This window comes from Schistocerca serialis, chromosome 5, assembly GCF_023864345.2.
Source record: "Schistocerca serialis cubense isolate TAMUIC-IGC-003099 chromosome 5, iqSchSeri2.2, whole genome shotgun sequence".
NCBI lineage: Eukaryota > Metazoa > Arthropoda > Insecta > Orthoptera > Acrididae > Schistocerca > Schistocerca serialis.
In genome coordinates, this window is record NC_064642.1 from 748,064,229 (window position 1) to 748,088,706 (window position 24,478).

Sequence of the window (24,478 nt, forward strand, 5' to 3'; positions counted from 1 at the left end):
GATATTTAAAACAACATAAAGGAGGAAATACGGAGAAACGGACATATAAAAGGGGAAACATAACGGAAGATAGCGTAAAAAACGGGGTGACTGTAAAATGGTGATAAAAATCTAAAAACTGTACACAAAAAACCACACACTGTGACAATTAAATGTTGGCATAACACAGGACAGGACAGATGAGGGATTTGTAGGTGTGGAGGATGGTGGAAGTATGTAATCCCAATGTCTGGCCGGATAGGAGTTTCAGGAGGCAGAGGTGGGAATGGGATCATCAGGAGGTGAGGCGTCCAGGGTGAGGGTGGAGGGTGAGGCCAAGGTATCTCAGAGTGGGGGTGAGCTGGATGGACCGCCATAAATGGTTAGGTAGAAATCATGGAGACGGAAGGGTGGTGCGGCCTATGATGATTGCCTGGGTTTTGGAGGGGTTGATACGAAGGAACCACTGGTTACACCAAGTGATGAATCATCAAGGTGGGTTTGGAGGGTGTGTTGGGACCGTTGAAGGGTTGAGTAGAGAGTGAGGAAGGCGGTGTCATCAGCATACTGAACGAGGTGGACAGGTGGGGGTGGCTTGCGCATATCTGCGGTGTACAGGAGATAGAGGAGAGCGGAGGGGATGGAGCCCTTGCGGACACCAGCAGTGGGTGGAGGATGGAGGGTGACATAGGAAGGAAGCGACCAGACGGACAAAATTGATAGGTAGTGCGTAGGTTTGGAGTTTAAAGAGGAGACCGAGATGCCATAGATATCACGTCCCAAATCCTGTCCAGTTGAAAACCGCTATCACGATTTATTAGATTTTGTGCTAGGCGGATTTCCACAGGTTCTTTAATTACTGAATCCCAAGAAGTTCTCGCTGGGGCCAAGATTTTCGTGGCAGAAAAATCCATAGCGTGTTCTGTGGTAATACAATGCTCAGCTATGGGCGACTTACTGGGCTGTGAAAGGCGAGTATGGGATTCATGTTCAATGCACCTTTCATACACTGTGTATGTCGTCTGACCGATGTAAGCTTTGGCTCAAAATGGTTCAAATGGCTCTGAGCACTATGGGACTTAACATCTGAGGTCATCAGTCCCCTAGAACTTAGAACTACTTAAACGTAACTAACATAAGGACGTCATACACCAAGCTGACCAGCCAATGTAAGCTTTGTCACACTGCTTCGTTACACAAGGCTTGGGACCCGGCCCCTAATTTCTCCTGAGAGAAGAATGTTTATTCATAATGACACGTCTGGAGACATCTGACGTTTAGTTTTAGCGACACCGGCGCACATTCAGACAGACATGTAGTTTTTACCGTTACGCATGCGCCTGCGCGCCACAGAGAGAACAGTATTTCCAGAGGGCGCGGATTTCGATAGAGGACGCTCCTGCGACTGCCACCGATGCGCATGCGTTTCCGCTACAATTTTTGCTGTAAAAGCGACCCTGGGAGGTTTCAGTCTCCAGTGATGGACATTCACCTGAAGATCGCTACACGATTGCCGACCGAAATATCGTGGCAAGAAGTCAAGATGATTCGGCTGCAATACCGAAACCTCATCGAACTTTCAGTACGCCGGGAAAGCTTCAAGAATCACATTAGATGCATGCTGTTTCTTGAGATGGAGGAGATGAGTGTTTATTTTTAGCTAGAAAGTCATGGACAAGGCAGGTGGCACTTAATGGCGCCAGTTCTGAGATGGCCAGCTTGAGCTGGCGTGTTAACATGGCAGAAGCCACCGCAGAGGACTCAGCCTGAGCCACGGGAGTTACTGGCCACAAGAGGTGAAAAACCTGGAGCAGGTGGCCTTTGCGTATTGTCCATGTAGCCAGAGGTAAAAAGAAAAAAAAAGAGTTCTCACAACTTCTTTCACGGAATTATCTTGGAATGTGGGAGCAGCAATTGTTCCTGGACAAGGCGAAGTGCAGTCCACCATTTCGGCCTCATATTGTTTCCTGTGTTTCCTGCTTCCGCTAAGATCGGTGTCGGCTTGACCAGTTAAAATATTCCGCGGAAGCACTGCTGGTGGCCGGAATGCTGTGGCGTTTTCTCCAGGTCACGTAGATGCTCTGGACTGTGCAGTTTCCTGTGCACGCAAAATAACAGCGTGTTGACTGTATCACAGTCCGTGATGTCAGAAATCTTTACTGCGGATGCCTGTCGATGTACGGCGATTGAAGGAACAGTTTTTTCCCGTCTTGCGGAGGGGGGCTGTACGGTCGTAGAGTGATGCGCATTGGCGCAGGAGTGTTTTCAGAGTTTTCAATATGCGGTTTTAGTTTGTTGGTGCTAACTCCACACAGCGTTTACCACGACTTGGCAGACAGTGCGAGGAGACAGACATTATTTAGCGAACTGGAGATGAGATTTGGTAGCGTCCTCCAGAGGAGATCTGGGCACGAAGGTGTGACCGGACAAAAGGACTCGAAGTTACAATGAAATGAACACCCTTAGCTGCTTACAGGCGTTGACATACGTCAACGGGGACAGATGAAAATGTGTGCCCCGACCAGAACTCGAACCCGGGATCTCCTGCTTACATGGCAGACGCTCTATCTATCTGAGCCACCAAGGAAACAGAGGATAGCGCGACTGCAGAGTTTTATCTCTGGCACGCCTCCTGCGAAACCCACATTATCAACGTATTGTATATACATTAAGATGGTATCTGTCCTTTCGGACAATATATATAGTTAAGGCTCACTGGCCACTTGACCATCTTTTTCTTCTGTGCGAATGCACAATCAGTGCCCGAACTCTTACGGGAACCGGCAACGCGCAGCGAGTAATGAGTATAATGGGCGGGGGCACTACGAATGTAGTGCGGGACAATACGTTGATAATGTGGGTTTCGCAGGAGGAGTGCCAGAGATAAAACCCTGCACTCGCAGTATCCTCTGTGTCCTCGGTGGCTCAGATGGATAGATCGTCTGCCACGTAAGCAGGAGATCCCAAGTTCGAGTCCTGGTCGGGGCACTCATTTTCATCTGTCCGCGTTGACGTATGTCAGCGCCTGTAAGCAGCTAAGGGTGTTCATTTCACTGTAATTTCATTCTAGCGAGCTGCATGGTCACCGATGGTATCTGTTCTTTCGGACATGTCCGAAAGAACAGATACCATCTTAGTATATAAAAAGGACTCGACGCCCAGGCGTGCTTTGCTGGGAATTGCACCTCACGTTTTCTACAAGTGTATGATGAGCACCTCGCAGCACTGACACTAGGAATCTAGGTTGAGTTCCCTTACTCAACTGCTCGCCCACAGCAGTAACGGTTGTTGCCCGATTCAAGCGCAGTGTAATAGCTTGTTTCTGGGTTAAGTTAACAATCACCGTCATTCTTATTAATCACGGTCAGATGGTGTTACCCATTTAAAGTGACAATTAAAGTCGAGTCCTCACACTCGTGTCAGTTTCGTCAACTGCCAGTCAGATCACTTTACTTCACAAATATGAGACAGAGCGTAATGAATGTATTGTGTTGCCCCATGTTCCATTTAATTCATTTTTTTATGAATAAATCTGTCGCGGTATTTAATTCTATCTATTATTGAATCCTCTCCTCACCTCTGATTGTTTTACTTACCCATGTGGTAGTCTTGCAGTAAGAACACAGTGTGTCATCTTCAGTTTCACTATACATGCCAACGTTTTACAGTCACTTGCGTTAAATCCCATTGCGTTTAATTTTCAAAGTAGTGTCACTGAAGTGGTGGCTGTGTGTCTTAGAGTTATTGAGAGACAGAGGTTGATTAGAGGTACTCACATGCCTGCCCACCAGAAAGACACATTGTAATGGTACGAACTTAATGTCTATACTACATGAACTATGAAATGTCACTATAGAGCTTAATGATACTTATACTTAAGCCACAAAAATATAATCTACTAAATCAGAAAGAAAGCCACTAGTCCAACGATAGCTGCTGCCTCATCAGCTGTTGTTGTTGTTGTGGTCTTCAGTCCTGAGACTGGTTTGATGCAGCTCTCCATGCTATTCTATCCTGTGCAAGCTTCTTCATCTCCCAGTACCTACTGCAACCTACATCCTTCTGAATCTGCTTAGTGTATTCATCTCTTGGTCTCCCTCTACGATTTTTACACTCCACGCTGCCCTCTAATACTAAATTGGTGATCCCTTGATGCCTCAACACATGTCCTACCAACCGATCCCTTGTTCTAGTCAAGTTGTGCCACAAACTTCTCTTCTCCCCAATCCTATTCAATACTTCCTCATTGGTTATGTGATCTACCCATCTAATCTTCAGCATTCTTCTGTAGCACCACATTTCGAAAGCTTCTATTCCTTTCTTGTCCAAACTATTTATCGTCCATGTTTCACTTCCATACATGGCTACACCCCACACAAATACTTTCAGATACGACTTCCTGACACTTAAATCTATACTCGATGTTAACAAATTTCTCTTCTTCAGAAACGCTTTCCTTGCCATTGCCAGTCTACATCAGCTATAATAGATGTTAGTTTTGTAGACTATACCGGGTGCCTCAGAAGTGATGGTCAGTAGGTAATGATCATTGGAAAAAAAAATCAAGTAAACATGGGCCCTAAAACGCTTACCTTAAGAGCTATGAGCAATTCTTGATCTTCGATACTGTGAAACAAATATCTTCTACCGCAAGATCTTTGCTTTCCATGCTTTGGGAAGCGGTGGTATGGACCAAAACAAGGAAAAAACTCCAGTAAACATGTGCTCTAAAATGCACACCTTAAGAGCTGTGAGCACTTGTTCATCTTAGCTACTTTGAAACACAACATTTCTAATGAACAGCTACTCATAATTTTTAAGGTATGCATTTTAGAGCACATGTTTACTGGAATTTTTTTCTTGTTTTGGTCCCAAAATACAGAAAGCAAAGAACTTGCAGTAGAAGAGATTTGTCTCACAGTATCGAAGATCAAGAATTGCTCATAGCTCTTAATGTTTAGAACCCCTGTTTACTTCACTTTTTCGTTTCGAATGATCATTTCTATCATATACCTGAATACTGACCATCACTTCTGGAACACGCTGTATATTAATTTATTAGAGTTTAAACATTAATACAGAATGTTTTTGGGGCTTGCTGAAGAATAGTGCATATGGTTAAGTGTGTGGTAGAGTGAGAAAGCTTGAGAAGTAATGATGAGAGATAGCAGGTCCTTTCTACTTGCCTTTCTTCCACTTTACTTACTCTCTCGAACTGATAATCACATGATCTATGGTCAGTGAGGTTAACAGAGAGAGTTGCCAATAGTTATAATGGGAAATTCAATTGTAGCTAGACGCATGCCGTTACTTGAGCGGGAGCAGATAGGCGCTTGCTTTTGATCCGGCACCCATGGATGTTGCAGGTGAGGCTTAATGGTGCCAGTTCTGAGAAGGCCAATCAGGCTGAGGTTCTAGCATGGTAGAAGCCATCGCGAGGAATTGGCATACCACGGTGGCCACTGGCCACAGGGAGTGAATAGGCCAGGAATAGATGGTCTCAGCATATTGTCCCCGAGGCAGAGGAAAAAAAAAACTATTCTCACAACTTATTTTGTACAGATGTCCAGGAATGTGAGAAGTAATTGTTCCTGGACAAAAAGCGAAGCTTAGTCCACCCACCGTGAGGGCTTCAATTTGTTTCCTGCTATCGCTAAGATCAGTATCAACCTGATCAGCGAAAACATTGAGCGGAAGCACTGTTGGCGGCCAGAGAACGAGTGACCGAGAATGCTGTGGAACTTTTCTCTGATCATGTAGACGCTACGGACTGCTCGTGCAAAATAAATGTGTTGACTGGTCTATGATCCGTGACGTCGTAAATCGTCAATGTGGGCATCTGTCAATATACTGGGATTGGAGCAACAGTTTCTTCCCGTCTTCTGAAGAGAGACTGTATAGTTCTCAATTCGCTGTTTTAGTCTGTTGGTATGAACCCCATACAGAGCTATCCGCGGCATGGCAGATAGTGTGAAAAGCCAAAGATTTGGTGGCGAACTGTGGAGGAATGCAGACGACATATAATAGCGTCCTCCAGAGACTTTTTTTTTAGGGTCTGCGCATGAAGATGTAACTGAACAAATGAGAAGATATGATGGAGGCACACCATCTGTCTCGACGCTGAGGCGTGCTGGATACTGCGTTTCACATTTTCTGCAGGTGCATGGTGAATAATTTCAAGTGCACTGTAGCAGTATGTTTTAGGTTTCAGTTCACAACCACTCTCATTCGTATTAATCACAATCAGATTGTGTTATTTATTTAAAGTCACAATTAAAGTCCGGTCATCACCCTTGGTTCAACTCCGTCAACCACCAAGCAGATCATTTTACTTTATGAACACGAGGTAGAGTGTAATCAATTTATTATGTTGACCTGTATTCCAAGTACCTCATTTTTTTATTAATAAATCTGTCATGATATGTAATTCTATCTATCATTCAAGTACACGAGATCCCAACTTCACATTTGATTATTTTACTTACTTATGTGGCAGACAATAGTAGTAGTATTGCAGTAAGAAATGCATTGTGTCATCTCTAGTTTCATTATACAGGGCAACTTTTTATAGTCACTTGCGTTAAAATCCGTTGCATTTAATTTCGTAGTGTCACTGAAGTGGTGGCTCTGTGTCTTAGAGTTATTCAGAGACAGAAGTTCATTAGTGGCACCCACATGTCTGCCCAACTGAGAGACGTAATGATACGAACTTGATGTCTGTTCTATATGAACTATGCACTGTCACTAGATAGCCTAACGACATTTACACATAAATGAGCATAGTATAATCAACAAAATCAGAATGGAAGCTGCTTCTCCTTAGAAGCCTGCTATCTCATCAGCTATACCAGATGTTAATTTTGTATATATTTGTATTTAGATCTCTTGTATAGCTTAATCTAATTTTTGACAAATCTTGGTACTTAAATGTTCCTTTACAATAATTCACAAATGATTTTCTTTTGGTTACACAGTAACCTTTCTCTGTCCACTGTGAGTACCTGCTTGAAAGAATTTAAGATCAGATTTCACTCAGCTTTCATGTACATCATTGTTTCAATGTTCTTCAGGACATATGTCGTCAAAATCAGGAATCAAAATTATATTATGATTTCAGTATATCATAGCATACATATAATCTAATATTTAAAAATCTGAAAATAAGAGGACTGTTTGCTTTTACACTCACTTTGCATTTCTTCATGCAGCACAAGAACTATCGATGGTGAATAGATGACCATTGCTATATACAACAAACTCAAAGTGCTGCTAGAAGATCTCCATTAGCTAGCTCTTTTTTACATGAGACATAACAGAAGTATTCAGGAATATTCATGAAAATTTATTTAATTTGTTTTCAGAGTACATTGTACAAACTGACCATTTCTAGTCAGGAAATTCACATAATATGTGTCAATTCAGTCTCTCATTCCAATGAATGTGAACATTTCACAAGTTTACACAGAAACGCACACGGAAACACATGTACACACACAGAAGGAAATTATTTCTGAATAACTGTTATTAATAACAATCTATTTCCCACAGTTACTTTTTGTAGACAATGTTGCTTTTACACATTATGTTCAACATCAAAAGCACAGATTAATATAAACATTTAAAATAAAATTTTAATGGCTCCATATACTCGTATATTCATTGGCATAAATTTATTGTAAAAATGTGGCACAGAACTGATTGTTTTTCATGTGAATTTTGATGTAAAAGTTGTTCCAAAGACATACAAACAATGTTTGCTTTGCATTATAACTGTCATTCAACAATGTGATGTGTCTATACTTCATGTGCTTTTAAAAAATGATGTACTGGTAAGTTTTTATTATTCATTTTGATCCAAATTTACAGTGCACTTTCTGCAAACATTCATCAGAAAAGGTACAAGTGCATGGAAAAGTAATCTTCTGGATCATATGCCTTCAAGTTATGAACAACCAGCAATCTTATGGAATGTAAAGTGGTTAATTTACCCTATGATCAACCTACATTGAACTATTGAGAAAAGGTGACATTCAATGTCATTTGCATTATTAACAAGGTGGTAAGTATTACATGGTGAACAAAAAAATAATAGTCTTACACAAATTATAACTGATGGAGAATTCGATTATAGGACTGGAAAAATGTTTTGGACACCTTTAATAGTTACCCATAAAATAGTAAAAAAGTACACTTTAAAGACTAGAGAATACATTGAACATGTCACGTTAATTAGAAAAGTATGCTGAAACATTTGAAGACACATTTATCGATATTTCTTCTTTTCTGTACAAAATAAAAATATACAAGTCATGTCTTTCTTTGGTGGAGACTATATATGTACACCACATAAATCACAAACTTGTAACAGTTATTTGTGATGCACACAATTTTACAATGAGTATTTCTTTCTTGTTACTAAGATGCACACTGTATAGTGTTCTCCAACATATTTCAGTGCAATGTGCAACTGATAGACATGATTACACCCTTGTGAACGTCAAGTAATACAGTTTGCTTATTTACCTCTTGCAAATTACCTTCAGTAGGCGATAATAATATTTTTAGTGGTTACATGTGGTGTGTCTTGCACATCAACGATGGTTGACATTATAAATCACAGTGCATAATAAGAACTTGTGACAAAACAATCTCAGGTCATTTGTTTCAAAGACATGGGCCTCATTACAGGAGCAACACATACAAGATATTACACTAAATGTACACTGTACAGGAATGTGTCACTGTGATGGAGTTTTCACTGTCACAGTACAACACTTGAAGGGTATTTTGCCTATTGACAGCTTGCCTCAAAGGTACACATTGTGCTAGTTTGCAGCATCAGGCGGGAGTCACCTTGCCTCCGTTGTTCTGTCTGTCGCCCCGCAGCTTGAACACACGTAAGGACGATCGGCCGCTCCTGGGGGAACCTTGGGGGGTCTCTTCCAGCTGACTAGACAAATCACTTTCACGCCGCGACCACTGCGAGACGTGACTTGTTGCTGTTTCCCTTTCTGCAAAAAGTAAACAAGTTAATTACATGCAGGCCATTCTCAACTGTTTCTCACTTGTGTAAGATATTGTATTTGGCAGATTAGCTATTTTCAAACAATGCTCTTTTCTTTGGCTATAATTTATATATTAATAATAACTTTAGCCTTTTTGGTAGTTAATTTGATCACATTCATGTTGAATGTGGGTTTACGGAATGAAATACTTTGTGTTGATATATTACCAGGCAAGGTGTGTATGCTGTTTTCTGCCTGTCTTGGATTCGTACTGTGTCGTGTGTGACAGGTAGGACTGCCTTCCGCTGACTCTCCATAGAAGTGCACAGAGTGTACTATGAATAAAGGGCCTGGCCGCTTTCTTCTGTATTGCTTACCTAAAAATAAAATTGTTCCGAAATCTATTGGCTGTAGTAAACGGCTCAGAAAATAACATAATGTCCAACTTTTTTGACCTACGTTTCCTTATGAATGATTATTCAAGATCTAGTCCTGACTGACAATTTTTGGTACTATTTTTCATTGACAAACTCACAAGAGGACTCCAAGATTGGAATAAATTCAGCTGTTTAATGCGATTAGATGAGTACTTATAAGCCACTACTAGATTTACCATTCATGCATACATTACTTATTACGAGCATAATTTTTTCAAGGTTCAAGATCTTAACTCTAATTGAATGAATTATTACATAGTAATGCCTCGTATAACAGCTTTTGCCCTTTATAATGAGGTATATATAACACAGGTAACTTGGCAAATTTTTTTGCACCACTATCAAATATTTCATCTACAGCTTTAACTTTGGTGAAAATGCAGCTCAGTTAGTTTATTTTAGATCAAATCTACTGAAAAAATTTCTCAGAGTATAATGCCTTAACATTTATTATACAGGTGTAGATTTTCGTTTTATGAATGTTTATTACGTTTCACTTACGTTTATTTTTGAACAAAAATCACATTATGTAAATTGTAAAATTATTAAAACTTCCTTTCAGTAATAAATAAGTAGAATAGACTTTATGAAAACAACTATATTATTTAATTCATGTGACCAACTTTTGGACTTATTTTTTAAGTCCTGATAAATCTTAGCATGACGAGATCTGTAAAGAATGAGTGTCATACAGTTTCTTCTAAAGAACATCGCATATAATGAAATCATTTTTTTGCTATTGGTGGGGAGGAACTAACTACTTTAAAATATAGATAACCATAGTGAAAGCTGCTCTGAAAGGGGATGTAAGGCTGAGAGATTCTGAGATAATGGCAAATTTCAGTCTGGTTGATAAATGGCGACAAAAAGAGATTTGTTTAGGAATAATCTACAGTTCAGTGGAGATGGGAATCATGTTATGTAGAAATTGCACGTTAGTGTTTTGCTGTGATTACAGCACCTTTCGGAATTCACTGTTACAAACTGGGAGATAATGGAATAAGAATTTGGGCAGGGATAAATGAAGTGAAAGCCACCGGTTAAGAAAAAAAAATTACACTTGGAAGAAATATGCACTGGATGCCATCTTCAATTGACAACATTTATGGGGCTCTTATGACACAATCAAATGGATTCGCTCAATGAACCGAACATTAGATTCCTGTCTGTGGACGGTATCTCAAGGTGGGGAGGACATACGACTTTCGTTACAACACTGTACACAGTGGCTTCGTGAAGACGGAAATGAAATTTCATAGGTAAATACATCCATGCTCAGGTGTGGTGTCATGCATTTCTGGAAGATGATTGCGTTTTTTCCATTGTGAAGTGTTGGTGAATAGAGTAGAATGAAAGTAGTAGTTGAAGGGCAGAAATAGAAAGTTCAGCTGTAGCGAGCATATTTTGAAGTCAGAAAACTACAACATTCAGTGTGATGAGACCCAGGCCGTGGTAACCAGCAGGGAGTATTAGGATGAGCTGTACGGAGAGATAGCAGACTCCCCTACATTACGCTAGACAACAATTGGAAAGAGGAAGGTGTTCGGTTGAATGGCATTTGGTTTCCACTGCACTGGTATTCCCCCGTAGAACAACAGGGGAGTGACATCATTCTGCTGAATTCCCCGCTCGTTTTTCTCAATCAAAGACCGTCTGTCAGCATGTGACAAATATCTAAATAATGCTTCAGCAGAAGACTGTTTGTACATAATAGTCTACATTTTCGCGTAATAAAAGTTGATCCTGTTGTGAATAAAATGCACACTTTTTAATCAATAATTTTACATATACAAGCTGAGTACCTGGCCGGGTGTGAATTCATTGCAGTCTTCTATTAGTCCATCTCCAACTCAGCCTCTCCCTATCCACCTCCTCCTCCCCCGCTTTTTGTCCATCTCCTCGTCTCCCTCTCTCTGTTTGTCTGTTTCTTCCACCTCTCTGTTTCTCCACGTCTTCCTCCCCTACACTTCTCTGTCCCTCACCCCCACCCCAGTAGAGGCTGGTGGTTCTCACCCGCGCAATATTTCTTTCAATATAGCAAATAACACGTGTACCAAGTTTGGTCGAAATCACTGCAGGGGTTTACGAGGAGCTTTTTTACCCACGGCTTCACCCGTGTGCGCACATATCACATACATTTAAAAAATATTTAACATATTTCACACATATTTGTACGCATGTTTTACGTCTATCTCTTACGAATTTTGCCCTGCAGTTTCGTTTTCACGCAGATCAACGTTTATGATGTCTTATTTCCGAAACTGTGTGTCATACAAATAATTTTGTCGGTACATTTCGCGGCATCTGCATCCACGTTACATTCATACTCTGCAAAGCACCGTGAGGTGCATGTCAGAGAGTAGGTCCCATTGTACCAGTTACTAGGGTTTCTTCCCGTTCCCTTCAAGTATGGAGCGCTTTAACAATGATTGTCTGACTGCCTCTGAGCGGGCAGTAATTATTCTAATCTTATCCTCACGATCTCTGTGTGAGTGATACATAGAAGGTAGTAGTGTATCCCTAGAGTAATCATTTAAAACCTTTTCTTGAAACTTTGTTAGTAGACTTTCTCGGGACAGTTAGCTTCAAGGACTTGCTAATTAAGTTTCTTCAACATCTCTGTACCACTTTCACACGGGTCAAACAAACCTGTGATCATTCTTGCTGCCCTTCTCTGTATACGTTCAACAACCTCTGTTAGTCCTACCTGGTACCGGTTCCACACACATGAGCAGTATTCTAGGATGGATCGCACAAGAGATTTATAAGCAATCTCCTTTGAGACTGATTGCACTTCCCCAGTATTTTATCAATAAACCTGGTGTACCTACAACTGAGCCTATGTGATCATTCCATTTCATATCCCTGCAAAGTGCTACACACTGGTATTTGTATGAGTTGGTCGACTCCAACACTGACTCACTGATATCATGGCCATAGGATACTACGTTTTTTCGTTTCGTGAAATGTACAGTTTTACATTTCTGAAGATTTATATCAAGTTGCCAATGTTTGAACCACTTTGAAGATGATCAGCGTCTGTATGTTGTGCAATTTCTTTCTGACTATGCTTCATTATAGATAACTGCATCATCTGCAAAAGTCGGAAGTTACTATTAATATTGTCTGCAAGATCATTAATATATAACATGAACAGCAAGGGACCCAATACACGTCCCTGGGATGCTCCTGAAGTTATCTCTGCATCTGTGGATGACTTTCCATCCGCATCCTCCTTACCTAGAAATCCTCACTCCATTCACAAACCTCACTTTTGGATTATAAACATAGTTTTGGAGTGAGTGAGATGCTTTTGAGATATACAGAAATGCTGCACTGTCTGATTACCTTGATCCATGACTTTCAGTATGTCGTGTGAGAAAAGTTTGAGTTGGTTTCCCAAGATCGATGTTTCCGTAGCGCTTGCTAGCTGGCATGGAGGAGGTCATTCCGTTAGAGATATTATGTCTGAGCTCAGAATATGTTCTAAGACTGTACACCAAATCGATGTCAAGGAAGTTGGACGGTAGTTTTGTGGATCACTTTTACTACCCTTCTTGTAGACGGGTGTGACCTGTGCTTTCTTGCAACTACTGGGCATGGTTTTCTGTTCGATGGATCTACGATAGATTACAGTTAGAAGAGGTGCTAACTAAGCAAATTTGGATGCCGTCTGAAAAATGTGTTGCGATTAGGGTTAGTAGAGAAGAAGTAATGAATCGAAACCTCATGCTTCATGCCGCAGTTTTACTGCATGAGTAGCGCAAATGCAGTAAGCGGTAAACGTTCTTCCTCTCATCATTTTGTGGGAGGGTGTTAGCTGGAAAAAAATTCTTAAAGGTTTGAAATTATGGCGTAAATTTTGTTGCAAGTGGCTAAGTGGTGTCATCATCACATTCTGCATGAGTAAAGTCTGGGTATTTGCGCGTCGTCAGCTATACTTCTATTTCACCTCCACCAACACCTTTTTGAGAGGTAAGTGGTTCTTGATCTCACAGCACTTCTTTCTAGACAGTAAGTGATGTGAGAACCAAGTTTGATTCAAATAGATCCAGTAGTTTAGGAGGAGATTGTGAAAAATACATACATACACTTTTATAATATGTACAGAGTATCTTTATCAGCTTTCATAATGTCTTTCAAGTTTTCACAAGTCGTTTCCCTGTTATAAATTATCCTCAACGTTACTAATATTTACTGGACGTCAGAACCACATCGTCTTATTGGCAGTGACATAACAGGTTACGTGAAGGATACTTTACGTGAACTGAGTCCACCAAACGTGATACGAGAGAACTGGTCAACATATTTTTGACATAGCGTTTACAGCAACTGAAGCATCACATTTCAAGTATAAGACTGAAATGCACCAGTGGGACCACATTATGCCCACCTAATCAGTATTGTGTCAGTCCACTTTTGGGACACAATACAGCACGTTTCCGGAGGAAGGCGGCCTCAGATGTCTAGACACACAGAGGTCACGCAGTTCCTGTAAATTACAGGCCCGTGGTTTCTGGGCGCGGAGTTCTCGCCTGATAACGTCCCAGATGTGTTTGATATGGTTCAGATCAGGCGAACCTGCTGGCGAAGACATCAAGGTGAGTTCACTATCACGCTCCCGAAATCACTGTAGCATGATACTGGACTTGTGAGACGGACAGTTACGCTGCTGGAAAATGCCATTGCCATCGGAGAAGGCCTCAAGCAAGAAGGGCTACAGGTTCACGTAGTTCATAGCCGTGATGGTACCTTCGACTACTGGCACAGGTGCCATTAAAACTCAGGTGAGTCCCCACAGCCCTCTGCATCACACCGACCCAACTACCAGAGCCCGCGGCGCGGTGCATGTTTCGAGCAGCCTTTAGCTTTGATGACGGCGTATCTGGACACGACCATCGAGCCTATATAGGAAACGGGTGACTTTGATTACGTAACGCGGTCATAACGGACTTAGACTCTGCAGTTTGAAAAAAATTCGAAAACACAGTGCCGCACTGCCCGCTAAGCGCCTAGCGAGTCGGTGACGCAACCCGCCCGATTTGGCTCGGCGCACCAGGGTACGCGCACACCTGAAGAGACTAGTGTGCGCGTATGACCAATGAAATCGTAACTGACGAGGTCATTGGCTAAATACTGGAGCACCACATAGTGGTAGTCACCTGGGGAGGGCCACGTTCAACAACGTGCGTTGAACGGTGGGTTCCAAAATACTTGTGCCTGCACCAGCGTTGCATTATGTCCTTAAGGGGACCTGGACCTCATGGACTGTAGCTTTTAGTAGTATTTTGAAATTTAATAACTCAAGAACATTAATAGATATTAGAATAAGACTATAACCAATTAATTAGTATATTATTGCTTGCACGTGGAAAAAAATTAGAAACTTTGGACTACATAGTGGAGTGAATATTTACTTTTATCTTATGTACCGAATTACATAAAGTTTATATTTGAGGAACACTGTACTTCGCCATTATTTAAAATAAAAGGTCAAAAAAATTTTGTTCTTTTAATTACTAACTCGCTGGAACAGCAAACCAGGAAATATCTTCTTTTGTATGGCATTAAAAAAACTTTTTTTTGAAATCAACTGCCTAATTTAAGAACATACGACACACTCCACCTTAAAATATTTAATACCTTGTTGAATAATGTTTTTCACTGTGTAGGAAACACTATATTATTATTCGTGCAAAAGTTTGTTTTGTAGCTTTAGTAGTGGATAAAATAAAGGTACCTGAGTATGCAAATACGTTGATTCCGGGAAGCTGGAACTAAAGATTTGCATATCATTTTCTTCTCAATATAACATGTCAAAATATCACCGCTTTATAATATTGTTGATTCTGAGTGTCCTTTTCATCTTATTTAGTTTTCTTTCTTTTGTTTGGTATTCTGGCCTCCTTTGCCACGCTCTCAGTAGCTTTTACAGCTTCAGCGATAGGTTACCTGTCCACTTGTAGCAGCTCACTTTCCATATTGGCCCCAGTTTTGATGCCTATTCTGCACTTTGCTTTTAACCTGCTTGTTATTTCATCATTAAAACATATTATGCCGTCCATCAGACCAATATGAAAAGCTGACATGCGAACAAAAGCAGTTTTTGACAAGCGTTCACGAATGCGACTGCTGAAGCTTTCATTCGGATTCTGTGTTTTGCCATGTAAACATTTTTCCATGAATTTAGAATTGAAAGGTCTCTATTTATTGGCTTTAATTCTACCATTACAACTTCTGGCGCCGCGCAGGTGGCCATGCGGTTTGAGGCGCCATGTCACTGACTGCGTGGCCCCTCCTGCCGGAGGTTCGAGTCCTCCCGCGGGCATGGTGTGTGTTGTTCTTAGCATAGCGTAGTTTAAGTTAGTTTAAGTAGTATGTAAGTCTAGGGACCGATGACCTCTGCAATTTGGTCCCTTAAGAACTCACTCACACACACACACACACACACACACACACACACACACAAACAACTTCTGGCTTGCGGTGTGTATGTGTATGCTTTTATCCATTTGGCTGACACCTATTATACTTTGACAAGAAAGTGTTTCCTTTTGGACTGAGGTCGTTCTGTGGATGTCCATCAGTTGGATACTCTGTGAAACAGAGTTGCCCAGAGTGTTTTTCTCATTTCACTGACATTTTCGCTGTTTCTCCTGATGGCTAGACCATAATATTCTGTGAGGTTTTCTATTTCTGATTTGGTGAGTGTCTTATCCAGCAATTGGTTTGCCATCAAATAGTCTTTTTTTCCTGTCATGTAATTGCAGAGTTTCCTAAGTCTTGGCCTCATTCTCTTCTGTACATGACCTATAAATTCCATTTTTTAAAATTTCAGTTTCAGCACGTGGTTTAGCAGCCACAACGCTATTGAAACCTTTAGAATCTACGTTACCATGGTAGTGAGTATCACACACCACGTCTAGAAACTGACCTGTTAAAAATAGAGACTACTACTTGCTTTCCACACCACCACTGAAACCTTCGAAGTTTTCATCACATTTGTGTTCATTTCTCTTATTGGCACAACCTTGGCAATGTTTTGCAGGTATTCATAGTCTAGCACCTTACCTCTACCTACGGATGTAACTGTGACAATTCTAGTCAGTGATGTATCGCAACTCCTCTGACAGGAACCACCCAATGCAGCATCAATATCAGTAGACTGACAAACATCTACAATTCCCTTCTGTCAGGGCATCATGCAAACATTTGTAATAACTCTCAAATTTGACAGGTGGAGGTGCGAGCTCCATCATAGCACAAAGTATCTGGGCTGCTTTTCTTCCCTTCCTAGTACACCTCATGGCATAAGCAAGGCGAATATCCACTTCATTATAGTTTGTGCATGTTACAGGAGATGTCACTGTACATTTCGTTGCTTTACACTCTTGACTACAATTTTGCTGGCAAGGTGACTTGTCTTACAAATGTCATCACTAAGCGCACGGGATTTTTTACTACTTCAGTATTCACATTTGGCAACAGGCACATGCAATTTTGAAAGTCTGTACTTGCTAATTAAAATGTGACCGTTATTTCGACTATTTACAGCACCAACATCTTGTCCATTTTCGGTAAACTTCACTGTGGCGTAACAATTTCTTCATTTCTACGGTTTCCAACAACACGCTTGTAGTGATTACCGTAAAATTTACTACTGCAGTTAAACCTCTTCGTTTTTGGCGTTCTACGATGTAAAAGGGTTGACATAACCAGTCACAACAACAAATTTACAACACGAACGCACGCGAAAAACGTCGTATTGACAGGAAGATCTACTGCAATAACTCCTTTCTCATATTACAGTCGATGACTTCTCCAAAGATATTACACAAACGAGTTGCAACGGAAATAGCTGCTCCAAAATTAAATAACGAGACAGTGTAGGCATGGTTTGATGTTTGACACTGGCGTGACAGCTAGGCATTCATAATTAAAGTATATATTACTAGAATCAGGAAGACTCGCAGAATTATCTGAATAAAAAATTACTTTTTCGCCTCTCAATGACGTCCAGGTCCCCTTAAGTATGCCGAAGATCTCTGCTGATCCGTCCTCAGCAACTGGAAACTCTCCAACGTCCACGTTCTGTGAAGAAGTAGATGTACAACACCGGGTCATCCACTCGTGGTGCCACAGTCGTTCGGCAACTTTTCAGTACATCCTCACGACAGCAGCGCGCGAACAGCTGACCAGCCTTCACCGTTTTCGAGATGTTCGTTCGCGCTGCCGGGCCACAGCAATCCGTCCTTTATCAAAGGCGCTCACGTCTGTGGATTTACCCATTCGTGACCCGCATCCTCGCTAGAATTGTTCCCCAGTCGTCTCTGCTCCACGGGGTTTATATGCATTTGTTATATCTACATCTACATCTAAATGACTACTCTGCAATTCACATTTAAGTGCTTGGCAGAGGGTTCGTCGAACCACAATCATACTATCTCTTTACCATTCCACTCCCGAACAGCGCGCGGGAAAAACGAACACCTAAACCTTACTGTTCGAGCTCTGATTTCTCTTACTTTATTTTGATGATCATTCCTACCTATGTAGGTTGGGCTCAACAAAATATTTTCGCATTCGGAAGACAAAGTTGGTGACTGAAATTTCGTAAGTAGATCTCGCCGCGACGAAAAACGTCTTTGCTTTAATGACTTCCATCCCAATTCGCGTATCATATCTGCCACACTCTCTCCCCTACTACGTGATAATACAAAACGAGCTGCCTTTTTTGCACCCTTTCGATGTCCTCCGTCAATCCCACCTGGTAAGGATCCCAAACCGCGCAGCAATATTCTAACAGAGGACGAACGAGTGTAGTGTAAGCTGTCTCTTTAGTGGACTTGTTGCATCTTCTAAGTGTCCTGCCAATGAAACGCAACCTTTGGCTCGCCTTCCCCACAATATTATCTATATGGTCTTTCCAACTGAAGTTGAAGTTGTTCGTAATTTTAACACCCAGGTACTTAGTTGAATTGACAGCCTTGAGAATCGTACTATTTATCGAGTAATCGAATTCCAACGGATTTCTTTTGGAACTCTTGTGGATCACCTCACACTTTTCGTTATTTAGCGTCAACTGCCACCTGCCACACCATACAGCAATCTTTTCTAAATCGCTTTGCAACTGATACTGGTCTTCGGATGACCTTACTAGACGGTAAATTACAGCATCATCTGCGAACAACCTAAGAGAATTGCTCAGATCGTCACCCAGGTCATTTATATAGATCAGGAACAGCAGAGGTCCCAGGACGCTTCCCTGGGGAACACCTGATATCACTTCCGTTTTACTCGATGATTTGCCGTCTATTACTACGAACTGCGACCTTCCTGACAGGAAATCACGAATCCAGTCGCACAACTGAGACGATACCCCATAGGCCCGCAGCTTGATTAGAAGTCGCTTGTAAGGAACGGTGTCACAAGCATTCCGGAAATCTAGAAATACGGAATCAACTTGAGATCCCCTGTCGATAACGGCCATTACTTCGTGCGAATAAAGAGCTAGCTGCGTTGCACAAGAACGATGTTTTCTGAAACCATGCTGATTACGTATCAATAGATCGTTCCCTTCGAGGTGATTCATAATGTTTGAATACAGTATATGCTCCAAAACCCTACTGCAAACCGACGTCAATGATATAGGTCTGTAGTTAGATGGATTACTCCTACTACCCTTCTTATACACTGGTGCGACCTGCGCAATTTTCCAATCTGTAGGTACTGATCTATCGGTGAGCGAGCGGTTGTATATGAGTGCTAAGTAGGGAGCTATTGTATCAGCGTAATCTGAAAGGAACCTAATCGGTATACAATCTGGACCTGAAGTTGCTTCGCAACCCCTAAGGTATCTACTTCTAAGAAACTCATGCTAGCAGCTGTTCGTGTTTCAAATTCTGGAATATTCCATTCATCTTCCCTGGTGAAGGAATTTCGGAAAAATGCGTTCAATAACTCCGCTTTAGCGGCACAGTCGTCGGTAACAGTACCATCGGCACTGCGCAGCGAAGGTATTGACTGCGTCTTGCCGCTTGTGTACTTTACATACGACCAGAATTTCTTCGGATTTTCTACCAAATTTCGAGACAATGTTTCGTTGTGGAACCTATTAAAGGCATCTCGCATTGAAGTCCGTGCCAAATTTCGCGCGTCTGTAAATTTTAGCCAATCTTCGGGATTTCGCGTTCTTCTGAACTTCGCATGCTTTTTCCGTTGCCTCTGCAACAGCGTTCGGACCTGTTTTGTGTACCATGGGGGATCAGTTCCATCTGTTACCAATTTATGAGGTATGAATCTCTCAATTGCTGTTGCTACTATATCTTTGAATTTGAGCCACATCTCGTCTACATTTGCATAGTCAGTTCGGAAGGAATGGAGATTGTCTCTTAGGAAGGCTTCTAGTGACACTTTATCCGCTTTTTTAAATAAAATTATTTTGCGTTTGTTTCTGGTGGATTTGCAAGAAACGGTATTGAGCCTAGCTACAACGACCTTGTGATCACTAATCCCTGTATCAGCTCTGGATTGTTTGTGGCTAAGAGGTCAAGTGCGTTTTCGCAACCATTTACAATTTGCGTGGGTTCGTGGACTAACTGCTCGAAATAATTTTCGGAGAAAGCATTTAGGACAATCTCGGAAGATGTTTTCTGCCTACCACCGGTTTTGAACAAGTATTTTTGCCAACGTATCGAGGGAAGGTTGAAGTCCCCACCAACTATAACCGAATGAGTGGGGTATTTATTTGTTACGAGACTCAAATTTTCTCTGAACTGTTCCGCAACTATATAATCGGAGTCTGGGGGTCGGTAGAAAGAGCCAATTATTAACTTAGTTCGGCTGTTAAGTATAACCTCCACCCATACCAATTCGCACGGAGTATCTACTTCTACTTCACTACAAGATAAACCACTACTAACAGACACAAACACTCCACCACCAATTCTGCCTAATCTATCTTTCCTGAACACCGTCTGAGACTTCGTAAAAATTTCTGCAGAACTTATTTCAGGCTTTAGCCAGCTTTCTGTACCTATAACGATTTCAGCTTCTGTGCTTTCTACTAGCGCTTGAAGCTCAGGGACGTTCCCAGCACAACTACAACAATATACAACTACAATTCCGACTGTTCCTTGATTCAAGCACGTCCTGTATTTGCCATGCACCCTTTGAGATTGCAGCCCACCCCGTACTTTCCCGAGGCCTTCTAACCTAAAAAACCGCCCAGTCCACGCCACACAGCCTCCGCTACCCGCGTAGCCGCCAGCTGAGTGTAGTGAACTCCTGACCTATTCAGCGGAAACCCGAAACCCCACCACCCCATGGCGCAAGTCAAGGAATCTGCAGCCAACACGGTCGCAAAACCGTCTGAGCCTCTGATTCAGACCCTCCACCCGGCTTTGCACCAAAGGTCCGCAGTCGGTTCTGTCAACGATGCTGCAGATGGTGAGCTCTGCCTTCATCTCGTAAGCAAGACCGGCAGCCTTCACCAAATCAGATAGCCGCTGGAATCCAGAGAGAATTTCCTCAGATCCAAAGCGACACACGTCATTAGTGCCGACATGTGCCACCACCTGCAGCTGGCTGCACCCTGTGCTCTTCATGGCATCCGGAAGGACCCTGTCCACATCAGGAATGACTCCACCCGGAATGCACACGAAGTGCACACTGGATTTCTTCCCCCCCCCCCCCCCCCCCCCCTTAGCCGTCATATCCCTAAGGGGCCCCATTACGCGCCTAACATTGGAGCTCCCAACTACCAATAAGCCCACCCTCTGTGATTGCCCGGACCTTAAAGACTGAGCATCATCCTCTGAAACAGGGCAGGCAGCTGCATCTGGCTCAGCCAGAGACAGTGCCTGAAACCTGTTTGTCAGACGCACCGGGGAGGCTTTCCGATCAGCCTCCGGGGACGTCTTTCGCTGCCTGCCACGCCTTGGAATGACCTCCCCATCAGCCACAGGCGAGGGCTCAGCCCCACTGCGGGCAGCAACTGGGGCAACCACAGCGGCAGACCGATCTGGGGACAGAAGGGGGGGAGGGGGGGGGGGTCAGGGATTTTCTCTGCTCGTGATGACTGGGTGCTGTGTGATGTCCCTAGGTTAGTTAGGTTTAAGTAGTTCTAAGTTCTAGGGGACTGATGACCATAGATGTTAAGTCCCATAGTGCTCAGAGCCATTTGAACCATTTGACAGACGGGACGAGGTTGACATCCCCGTGATACCCAAGTCCGGCCCCCCATTGGCAACAGCCTCAAGCTGCGCGACCGAAGTCAGCGCCGCTTGCAGCTATGAGCGAAGGGATGCCAACTCAGCCCTCATCCGAACACAGCAATCACAGTCCCTGTCCATTCTAATCGATGTTGAACAACAGCTACTGAAACACGAGTCAGTGCCTAGATAACGCAAGGGAAACACGCAAAGAATGTATTAACTAACCTGTACAAATGCCTAACGACGGCGCTACAATCTGCCGGAATTTACGATTACAGTAACTAAAACTCGAAATTACACCTCCTATACGAAACTCACACGCAATTTAAGTACGAATCTACAAAGTAAACACTAAAGCGCGATGCTACAACTCTCAAATACTATAATACGCCCGAAATTTATGAATTAAACAATGCAAGTACCAAAAACACGCAAAGAAATTAAGAATTAAACTGTTGTTGTTGTGGTCTTCAGTCCTGAGACTGGTTTGATGCAGCTCTCCATGCTACTCTATCCTGTGCAAGCTTCTTCATCTCCCAGTACCTACTGCAACCTACATCCTTCTGAATCTGCTTAGTGTATTGATCTCTTGGTCTCCCTCTACGATTTTTACCCTCCACGCTGCCCTCCAATACTAAATTTGTGATCCCTTCATGCCTCAGAACAAGTCCTACCAACCGGTCCCTTCTTCTTGTCAACTTGTGCCACAAACTCCTCTTCTCCCCAATTCTATTCAATACCTCCTCATTAGTTACGTGATCTACCCACCTTATCTTCAGCATTCTTCTGTAGCACCACATTTCGAAAGCTTCTATTCTCTTCTTATCCAAACTGGTTATCGTCCATGTTTCACTTCCATACATGGCTACACTCCATACAAATACTTTCAGAAACGACTTCCTGACACTTAAATCTACACTCGATGTTAACAAATTTCTCTTTTTCAGAAACGATTTCCTTGCCATTGCCAGTGTACATTTTATATCCTCTCTACTTCGACCATCATCAGTTATTTTACTCCCTAAATAGCAAAACTCCTTTACTACTTTAAGTGTCTCATTTCCTGATCTAATCCCCTCAGCATCACCCGATTTAATTTGACTACATTCCATTATCCTCGTTTTGCTTTTGTTGATGTTCATCTTATATCCTCCTTTCAAGACACTGTCCATTCCGTTCAACTGCTCTTCCAAGTCCTTTGCTGTCTCTGACAGAATTACAATGTAATCGGCGAACCTCAAAGTTTTTACTTCTTCTCCATGAATTTTAATACCTACTCCGAATTTTTCTTTTGTTTCCTTTACTGCTTGCTCAATATACAGATTGAATAACATCGGGGAGAGGCTACAACCCTGTCTCTTTCCTTTCCCAACCACTGCTTCCCTTTCATGCCCCTCGACTCATAAAACTGCCATCTGGTTTCTGTACAAAATGTAAATAGCCTTTCGCTCCCTTTATTTTACGCCTGCCACCTTCAGAATTTGGAAGAGAGTATTCCAGTTAACGTTATCAAAAGCTTTCTCTAAGTCTACAAATGCTAGAAACGTAGGTTTGCCTTTTATTAATCTTTCTTCTAAGATAAGTCGTAAGGTTAGTATTGCCTCACGTGTTCCAACATTTCTACGGAATCCAAACTGATCTTCCCCGAGGTCCGCTTCTACCAGTTTTTCCATTCGTCTGTAAAGAATTCACGTTAGTATTTTGCAGCTGTGACTTATTAATCTGCTAGTTCGGTAATTTTCACATCTGTCAATACCTGCTTTCTTTGGGATTGGAATTATTATATTCTTCTTGAAGTCTGAGGGTATTTCGCCTGTCTCATACATCTTCCTCACCAGATGGTAGAGTTTTGTCAGGACTGGCTCTCCCAAGGCTATCAGTAGTTCTAATGGAATGTTGTCTACTCCCGGGGCCTTGTTTCGACTCAGGTCTTTCATTGCTCTGTCAAACTCTTCACGCAGTATCTTATCTCCCATTTCATCTTCATCTACATCCTCTTCCATTTCCATAATATTGTCCTCAAGTACATCGCCCTTGTATAAACCCTCTATATACTCTTCCACCTTTCTGCCTTCCCTTTTTTGCTTAGAATTGGTTTGCCATCTGAGCTCTTGATATTCATACAAGTGGTTCTCTTCTCTCCAAAGGTATCTTTAATTTTCCTGTAGGCAGTATCTATATTACCCCTAGTGAGACAAGCCTCTACATCCTTACATTTGTCCTCTAGCCATCCCTGCTTAGCCATTTTGCACTTCCTGTCGATCTCATTTTTGAGACTTTTGTATTCCTTTTTGCCTGCTTCATTTACTGCATTTTTATATTTTCTCGTTTCATCAATTAAATTCAATATTTCTTCTGGTACCCAAGGATTTCTATTAGCCCTCGTCTTTTTACCTACTTGATCCTCTGCTGCCTTCACTACTTCATCCCTCAGAGCTACCCATTCTTCTTCTACTGTATTTCTTTCCCCCATTCCTGTCAATTGTTCCCTTATGCTCTCCCTGAAACTCTGTACAACCTCTGGTTCTTTCAGTTTATCCAGGTCCCATCTCCTTAAATTCCCACCTTTTTGCAGCTTCTTCAGTTTCAATCTGCAGTTCATAACCAATAGATTGTGGTCAGAATCCACATCTGCCCCTAGAAATGTCTTACAATTTAAAACCTGGTTCCTAAATCTCTGTCTTACCATTATGTAATCTATCTGATAACTTTTAGTATCTCCAGGATTCTTCCAGGTATACAACCTTCTTTCATGATTCTAGAACCAAGTGTTAGCTATGATTAAGTTATGCTCTGTGCAAAATTCTACAAGGCGGCTTCCTCTTTCATTTCTGCCCCCCAA

The 24,478-nt window shown here is 42.1% G+C and overlaps 1 protein-coding gene across 6 annotated transcripts in view; it reads right to left on the reverse strand.

The window, feature by feature from the left end:
• Positions 1 to 7,300: 7,300 nt before the first annotated feature.
• LOC126481150 (adipokinetic hormone/corazonin-related peptide receptor variant I) overlaps positions 7,301 to 24,478 on the reverse strand; it is a 413,854-nt gene continuing 396,676 nt past the window's right edge. For 2 of the 6 annotated variants that reach the window (XM_050104713.1, XM_050104712.1), the window contains exons 8-9: positions 9,212 to 9,361; positions 7,301 to 8,990 (exon numbers count right to left, since the gene is read on the reverse strand). In XM_050104713.1, the coding sequence (XP_049960670.1) occupies positions 8,818 to 8,990; positions 9,212 to 9,361 (323 nt within the window). In that variant the 3' untranslated portion in view covers positions 7,301 to 8,817. The remainder of the gene's footprint in view (positions 8,991 to 9,211; positions 9,362 to 24,478) is intronic. The other 4 variants (XM_050104716.1, XM_050104714.1, XR_007587517.1 and 1 more) reach the window with 3 other exon arrangements.